The 9409-nt window shown below is 42.0% G+C and overlaps 1 protein-coding gene across 1 annotated transcript in view; it reads right to left on the reverse strand.

Annotated features, from left to right (window-relative positions):
* Positions 1 to 2475: 2475 nt before the first annotated feature.
* The window catches only part of LOC102840927 (contactin-associated protein-like 4-like), a 240683-nt gene continuing 233749 nt past the window's right edge, over positions 2476 to 9409 (reverse strand). The window contains exon 23 of the mRNA XM_006875240.1: positions 2476 to 2672. Within this exon, the coding sequence (XP_006875302.1) occupies positions 2476 to 2672 (197 nt within the window). The remainder of the gene's footprint in view (positions 2673 to 9409) is intronic.

Below are 9409 nucleotides of genomic sequence, written 5' to 3' on the forward strand. Positions count from 1 at the left end.
ATCCACATATATGTCTAGCATTTATCCAAAAATACTATGTCCATGTACATATCTATGGTTATCTTTTAGAGCTTTGGAATTTTTATAATGGCTCATTGGCTTTACTATACACACATTTCTGTGTATCTCTATGTGTGTATATAGGCTTCTGAAAGAAAGGTGTTAATTATATTCATTTAGGAAGAGAAATGCTAGCGTATTCTTGCCATTTTACTTTTATGTCATGGTGAGTACAAGAAGTACCTGGGCAGATAGGTACTCCCAGATGAGCCCTAAGGAGGACATGCAGCCTGTCTGCCATCTCACCAGGGCTGAGTGTGTAACTGGAGTGGAGTGACTGCTCTGTGGCTCAAATTCAAAGATACTCTGAAGTATATTCAACATAGCAGGATACTTTGGCTTGCAGCAATCAGCAAGAGCTTATCCATTTCTTCTTGATTTTTATTTGAGCTGTTACAGTAAAATAAAATAAGCTTATCCTGGCAACTACAGCATTGGCATGTAAACAACAGTAACCCTAGAATCCTCCATGGGGTGTAAAGAAAGACGCCAGTTCAGAGTTCAGACAGCTACACTTTTGTCTTTACTGCTTAAAACTTTAAGTTCAGAATTTGAAAATGTTATATAAATTATTTTAAAATAGATTACTGACTTTACTTCAAAATTCCTGTTTTATTAACAAACAAAAGGGTGGGTTTTACAAATCAAGGAAAGACAGTGATCTTATAGGATGTATTGACGCAGTTTGGAGTGGCTCTTCAGCCTGTGAGGGAGGTGGATTGTGGTGGATAGCAGCCTCTCTTGGCTTCACCCTGTCACCTGGAACACTCTCTTGTCAACCCAATGTAGCTCTTATAAAAGTCACCACGAAGTCACAATGTCTGTACTCAGCTCTTCTTTAAAAATCAGTACAAAGGAAGCCACAGTTTCTCTCGTGAGTCTTAATCTAGCCATTAGAAGTCTTTTGGGGAAAATACATCTATCACATCCCAACATCTGAAAGGAGACCCTTAGATTTACAGAACACTCAAGCGGACCACAGCATTGTAAGAAGGGATGGCCATTTTTTTCACAGACAGATTAGGACAGAGCAATGCATTTTCCAGTCTTTGAAAATGGAAAGACAGTAAAGCCGATATGAAACTGACAGGAAATAGCAGCATAGAATCTGCTTATCTCCTTCTTGTCCATCTGTGGATACACTCGGCATCACCGGTTAGGTGCCTGGAGTAGCGGGTGCCCAGAGAACATGTCTCCTGTCTTCAGGGGATGATCCCTCAACTTCAGCTCTCCGTGTCTCTACGCTAAAGAGAAGGTACCAGAAGATGATACACTGGAACTCTTTGATAAATGGATGCCCTGGAATTGAAACTAGGATGTGAATTCTAGGGTTATTCTGGATGCCCAGGTGGGGACTTGACTGCAGCTCAAATAGCACCCTCTGAGTGGCGGAAAAGGGTAAGGGAGTGTGTGCCCCAGACAGTTTACAATTGAAACAGGAAGTGCAACTGCTTTCTAATATATCAGAAAGAAGCTCTATGGAAAACGAATCTCAGGGATAATCTAACAACCAACCAAAAAATCAAAAGAATCTGACCGCTACACAGACCATTGGCATACTCACCCAAGAGTTTAGGGAAATAGATTTACTATTATGCATTATTCATGTATTGCAGAGACAAATAAAAATACATTTGCAGTATTATGAGTTTGTGGTTCCATCTGCTCTGCAATTTTAGTTTAAAAGTAAAACTCTTTATAAGTAAGTCAGGCATTGCTGAATACCTGTAGTAGAGCAAGAGGTAAAAGTCCAGGTACTATTCGCTCTGCCCGTTGGAATGTTGCTATCTAGGGATTTTTATCTCCATTACTGAACTATGACATTTATGGCTAAACGTATCCTAACTGATAAAGAACGTCTGAGCAGGAAAAAATATTCAATAAAAGCAAAGCAAACAAATGGACTGATAGAAATCTGACAGAGCACTGCTGCTTTGCATCGGCCAGCAAAGGAGACAAGGCAGAAAGGTTGTTTGTTTTTGACCACTGGGCTATGGCTCATGAAGACACGTGATATTCAATAGTGTCAGAAAGGGTGCTCAGCTCTCCAACAGCAGTGCATATGAGAGCAGATCAGAGCCTCGCTCAGGCTCCCACAGGCCATTGAGCATCAGAGCACTTTCCCCTTCAAAGCCCATGGTCATTAAGAAAATCAAACCTCAGCTTAAGGTCTCATTAGCATATCAGAAAGTGACAGGAAGGGTGATGGTTCCAAATGTGTGGTGACGTGAATGCAACAGCACAGACCATCCTGGAAGGACCTGTTCTCGGAGGCTTGTGGTGTCCCTGGGAGGTGGGATTTAAGCAGCTCTGTAAACCATCAGTGCCTGCACACCATGTTTCTTGGTCATCTGTCCAGAGTCCATGGGACAAGACAGTCATGGGGTGGTGGCAGGAATGCATGGCCGACACCCATCAGAAGAAGTACTCCTTTTCTCTCCCACTGGCCACATTCTGTACACGGAGGTCACATCTGAGGCCGGCCTTGGGGTGGCCCTCCTCCTCGGGCCCTTCGGCCTCCTTGTTGCTTCTGTACAAGGTCTTCTGCTGGTACAGGTGGGTGGCGATGGCAGCAATGCAGAAAAAGATGAAGATGACCACGGCCACCACACCTGGGGGAGGGCGTGAAGTAGGAGACAGTGTCAGATGTTAGGGCAAGGCCGTGCCAGGTGGACACTACGCTGTCAGCTTTGCCAGAGTCCTAGTGAAACAACCTGCTACATACCCCAGGCCTGTCTTCCTAGTGTGCTGGAAGAAAAGCCTGGCTCTCTAGTCCTGAAAACGAGCCGCTGAGAGACCTGTGGTCAAAACAGAATACTGACTGACCAGGAGCACTGGGGCACTGGGGGTTAGGTGTTGGGCTGCTTCAAACCTACTGGATGCTCTTTGGGAGAAAAGTGATGCTGTCTGCCCCACAAAGACTGGCAGTCCTGATCATTCTATACTGGCTGGGGGTTAGGCTTCTAGTGTTGTAAGATGAGCCCCCTAGGCTGGAAGACACCACACAGAGGCTCCAACATAGACTTGAGCAATGACTGTGATGAAGGTATTGGGCTAAACAATTTTCTGTTCTGTCATTGACGGGCCACTAAGAGAGGCAGGCAGCTTGGTGACAACTACGAACATCAGTGCCAACCCAGTGTGACCCTGCAGTATCAGTGCTGTGTCTGCGAGCATCAGAACTCCAGGGATTTCTGGGTCAGGTGATGACATTGGGTTTACTTGTGAGTTGCATTAACTCGGTACATACAGTTCTGTTATGCTTTACTGTAAAGGCAAATGTGATGGGATGGATTTATTATTGAAACTGTGGGTCGGGAGGCCGACTATACATACACTTCCTGCCTCTACAGAGCTTTTAACACTTTTGCTAAAGCTCCCAAACTGCACACATCTCAATAAGTTTGCTTTAAAAAAGTTTGGTTTATTGTAGTGGCATGGTTGCTGCAAAATTGCACTCAAACAGTAATGATTGTGAGGACAGTGTAGGTCCGGGCAGCGGATGTTCTGTTGTTGTGTGCTCTGTTTGTCAGTATGTGTCAGACTGTCTCAACAGCACAGAACATTAACAACAACATGGTATCTAACAGGAATACGTCATGACTCACATCCACACGTCTATGAATGGTTCCTGTCACTAAGTTTATTTAGGAACCTAAGAAATGTAGAAACTCTGGAACCAAATCAGGCAGAATCTCCATTTGTAAAGGGTTTGATGATTCAAGTTAATTCTGTGGTCCAAGCTTTGCTGCAAGGTTTAATAAAAACTTAATCAAAATCTCTGGGTGGGAGAAATCAATAATTGTAAAGCACTTTTCCATGACACTTATGCACAATCAAGCTTGAAAAACACTGAGTTGTGTTACAGTGAAAAGGTTTTCACAAATTATTGCACCAGTGAAAGTTAGACACATATAAACTTCAAAATATTGGCAAATAAATATAAAGGTGCCATTTGCCAGCCTTATACATTTAAGGATGAGTTGGAACCGACTCAACAGCACTTAACAACAACAATATTTGGGGATCTGGTGTAGCATGGTAGGATAAGCACTGTATTACTAAGCACAAAATCGGCAGTTCAAACTCACCAGCAGCTCTTTAAAAACCATATCAGGTTTGCTATGAGTCAAAATTGGCTTCATGACACTTAACAAGAACAACAACAACAATACAACATTTGGAGTTCTGGTTTCCTGCTGCAGGATAAGCACTGGACTGCTAGCTGAAAGATCAGTGGTACAAACCCACCAACAGCTCCTCAGAACCCTACACATGGTCACTATGAGTTGATACCAACTTGACAGCACTTAACAACAATACAGAACTTACAGAGCCCTGGTGGTGCAGTGGGCTAAGCTAATCAATGTGTTAGGGTTCAAACCCACCAACCACTCCACAAGAGAATGATGAGACTGTCTGTTCCCATGAAGATTCAGTCTTGAAAATGTTGAGGAGCATTTCTCCTCTGTCCTGTAGGGTTGCTAGGAGACAGAATAGACTCGATGGCAGAGAGTTAATACCACACTGAGGGATATAACTGCTGATGTCACGTGGATCTTGACTAACAGAGACTACCAGAAAGTTTATTATAACAATTTATGAATAACATTGCAAACAATAGGAATTGCAGAACACTTGGTTGTGCTCATGAGTACTTGTACATAGATCAAGAGGCAGTTCTTAGACCAGAACAAGGGGATACTAAGTGGTTTAGATTCAGGAAAAGTGTGTTAGGGTTGTAATCGCTCACAATATGTATTCAATCGACATGCTGAGTAAATAATCTGAGAAGCTGGGCTATATGAAGAAAACAAGGCACCAGGATTGGAGGGAGGCTCGTTAACAACCTGTGATATGCAGATGGCCCTGCTCATCGGAAGAAAAGAGGACATGGAGTATTTACTGCTGAAGGTCAAAAACGACAGCCTTTAGTATGGATTATATCTTAATGTAAAGAAAACCCAAATCCTCACAACTAGACCAATAAGCAGCATCAAATAAACATAGGAAAGATTGAAGTGGTCAAGGGTTTCATTGTGTTGATCTGGAGTGTGTATAAGGTGTAGACTGTGCTGGGTCACACAGGGTAACACACTGAGCTGGGGAAGCAGCATGCCGGTGAACAGGTTCTGCCTTCAGGAAATGACTGCCTCACCTGAAAGAATATGGCAGGGACATGCTCCTAGATCTCATCCAAACCTGGCAGCAGATGCCTGCACTTAGTGGGAATGTTCCAATGTTGACAAGCATTTTGCCTCTCATCTTGGAATGAACAATTGAGTGGCTATAATTATATTATAGACTTTGCTTTAAAGAGATAGAGTTGTTGTTGTTAAGTGCCATTGAGTCAGTTCCGACCCATAACAACCCTGTATAGGATTTCCGAGGAGTGGCTGGTGAGCTTGAACCATTGATTTCGCAGTTCAAACGACTTTGCAGTCCAGTGCATTAACACGCAGCGTCACACCAGGCCTCCTTAAAGAGATAGAGCAATTTCATCCAATTCCTATATCTCAGTCTGTTAGAATTTGCAGTAACATAAGAAGCTGGCTTTGGATGTAAGTTAGGGTCACCTTTACATTTTCCCTGGATGGTGCAATAGAAGGTAAATATGTTTATTGAAAGGTTTCAGGCCATCAGAAGAAAAATAAACCACTGAAGACTGTGTGGCACACTTCTCATTGATACACATGGGGCCGCCATGAGTCAGGACTAACTTAACTCAATTTATGCTGGCTGACCTGTGGTTTCTCTATTTTAATTTGTGTAGTTACTGCAGAATTCATGGTGACCTAGAAAAGCTTTATCTTCACTTATTGGCTAATGAAATTGAGATAACCTGAGTAGAGTTTGGTCACACTTCACCAGCAGCTCCACTTAATATGTCATTGAAATGACAGCTACCATGAACAGATTCTAGTTAGAGTATCCCTCAACATCTGTACCCATCCACCTGTCCCTCTGATATCACTGGTTTTCAAGGATACCATTGTTACACTAATCCTCCCCTTATACACTGTTCAGGAGAAAGAGGAAGGGCATCTAAAATGCGGAATGTAGGAGATGTGCCAACAGGACAATCCCTGGGGCCACTAGTGATATGTGGGGTGCACTCTACAAAAGGACAGAGAGCTCGGCAATCTTGAAAGCTTTCTCAACATCAGCAAGCCCATCTTTGCATGATACTACCAACCCACCTGCTCTGCTACAAAGCTCTAAGTTTGCAAACAGGACAAGCCCCAGTGCCTTTAGAAAGTAGACCCCATAGCTGAGGCTGTGCAGGTTTTCTCTGCCCTCCTGTCAGGATCAGGGAGAACTTCCCATTCTAGAACAGTACCATGAGGCTATGCAACCCTCCTTGATGGAGGGACTACAGTGAAATGCCACTCAGATGTGGAAATCGATGCTCAAAGTATTGCCCAGTTTTGTTTCACTCTCCTTTACAATCAGGACTGCGTACAGGTGAGCATTTCTCAGACCTGAATGGCCTTCCACACACTTGTTAGTCATTAAGTACCCTCTTCTTAATGACCTTTGGCTTTCTTCCTGTATGATGTTCTTGATATCACCCTACAACTCTTCTGGTCTTCAGTCATCAGGGTCTAATTCACCAAATCTGTTTTTGATATGATCTCTAAATTTAGGTGGGATATGTTCAAGGTCATATTTTGACTTCTATGGATTTGTTTTAATTTGTCATTCCCAACATAGTAAACTATATGACTGTCAGAGTCAAAAGGGTCAATACCAGTCCATTTCAGCTCACTAATCCCTAGGATATCGATGTTTATGCATTCTATTTCATTTTTGACAACTTCTAATTTTCCTATATTTATACTTCATACATTCCATGTTCTAATTATTATTGGATGTTTACAGCTGTTTCCACTTATTTTGTGGAGACACCGCCCATCTGTTATTACCAGAAATATTTCCCTCAAAAGTTTCCCACCAGTCTTGCATTTTGTTAGTTAGATTTCTGTGTTGTTAGACTTTGATACCACCACTTGTCTTGTAGTTTGCTGTACTGTTGGTGTCCATGTTGCTATGGTTCTGGAAGCTCGTCCACCAGAATACTAAATACTAGCAGTGTCATCCATGGTGGACAGAGGACAGGTTTCAGCTGGGCTTCCAGACTAAGAGACACTATGAAGAAGGGAGGCAGACTGCTTTCCAATGCTTAGTCACTGAAAACCTTATGAATAGCAGTGTACTACTGTCAGAGAGCACCAGAATATTAAATACTGAAACATGAGGATGACCAACAGAATATTTTCAGATATGGTACCAGAAGATGACCACCTGAGGTTGGAAAATACAACTGGGGAAGATCTGCCTCCTGAAACAAGAGTTGATCATGATGACATGAATGGAGTAAAGCTTTCAGAACCTTCATTTGCTAATGGGTCAAAAAAAAAGACAAACAACTGTAAATGTCCATTATTAATGGAAACAAGGAATGTATAAGGTATGAGTCTAGGAAAATTAGAAGTTGTCAAAAATGAAATGGAGGGAGGTGGGACTTAATGGTGAATTAGGGAGAAGTGTGGTGCAGACTTCCAACAGCAATAACACAGAATACCAGATGAGGCAGGTTCCAGGGATGGTCCCAGAACTCTGAACTACATGTAAAGGAATATTCAGAAAGTTCAAAGGCTTACAGGTAGTGGAATTTGCAGCAGAAGCAGGAAAACTCATGTTTTCAGATCTGCCAGTAGCAGCCACTCCCAGAGCGACAAGCTTGGGAGTGACAAAGCTGGTGAAGGATCCGACAAGCACTCCCACCACGGACATCTGACCGATCCTCTAAGATAAAGATGTGGAATTTTTTTTCTTTCTCCCCCCCCCCAACCCCCCATTTATTGGTCTCTCGCTGTCTGTGCACCTCCATTCTGATGACTAGAGGGAGTGCCTGAGCGAGTGGACCCCCCATCCCCACCCCCGGAGAGATCAACTATGCATGCACATGTATCTTCTTAGTAGAATCTAAGAAGGGGAATGGCACGGCTTACAACCAAACGGCCACCCAAAATGGCTACAGCCAGCCCTAATCGATTTATCACTAGGAAAAAGGCCAGAACAGGATTTGTGGAGTGGAAGAGATACAGACTGAAAAGGAAACAGAACAAAAATTAAATCCTGAGTTACATCATAAGGACCAACAGTGACATCTTGAAATTTCTCAGGTGGCCTTGAAGGCAAGAAGCTGAGAGAGGGATGTTAAAGTCATACTCATATTTAGCTACAGATTTTTTTTCTCTCTTTTTCTTGTGATTATAGACTATAGTATTAAATCTGTTTTGTTGTTGTTGTTGTGGCTGTTTTGTGTTTTTGTCTCCATTTTACCTTCAGGGGTCTCTTTATCTCCCTTTGTTACACAAGAAGAGACAGCAATTGCAGCTATATAGTCAATCCTATAAAATCCCATCATCCAAGCAAGAGCCAATACCAGCTGTTATACACCAGATAGGCAGCCAACACCTGCTACACTTACTCTGAGATGAGTAATAATAGTAATAATAATAAAAAAAAATGTAATCTTCTGATCACATCTACCTGGAGGCAATAAGAAAGCATAACAAAACATCAACATACAGTCATATAATTATTGAAATCATACCCAACTATTGAAGATGACAAGAAACAGCCAACCAAGAATTGTCTACCCAAGAAAGCTGTCAATCAAATACTAAGGTGTAATAAAAACATTCCTGGTTAAACAGAATTGAAGGGATTTGACAAAGCCAACCTCATGCTTCAAAATATCCTAAGCAACATTCTTTGGACTGAGAACCAACAAAAACAAACAACAACCAGAGATGGACATATGTGGCAGCACCACTCAGAATTCAGTTGACAGATGGAAACATCCAGAGCAAAACAAAACTATAATAATGAATTCAGAGGATCTGGGAGATCAGTCTATAACCAAAACAATTGCAATGTGAAAGAAAGTAAAAACATAGGAACAGAGGTCCAGGTGGTAAGGAGGTCAGGTAGATTACAGGATAAAATGGACTATTTTAAATGGAGGGAAAAGTTAATGGAATACAAAGTAACTTCAATGAAAATGAATACTTCACAACATACCAATGAAATGAAAATGAAAATCCAAGAAGAACATGGAAACATTAAAACTATGAAGAAACTGACAAGAAAGAACACAAAAAACGTGAACTCAGCACAGGAAAGCATTCAGAACAAAGAAAGCAGCAGCACCACAAAAATAAACAAACATAAAGACAGCAATTAATTCTCTGCACAAAACCTTTATAAAGTGTCAAAGAGCAAAGATGTCAGCTTGAGGACTAAGGTGCACCTGACCCAAGCCATGGTATTTTCAATA

The sequence above is a fragment of the Chrysochloris asiatica genome, unplaced genomic scaffold (assembly GCF_000296735.1).
Source record: "Chrysochloris asiatica unplaced genomic scaffold, ChrAsi1.0 scaffold00314, whole genome shotgun sequence".
NCBI classification, from domain to species: Eukaryota; Metazoa; Chordata; class Mammalia; order Afrosoricida; family Chrysochloridae; genus Chrysochloris; species Chrysochloris asiatica.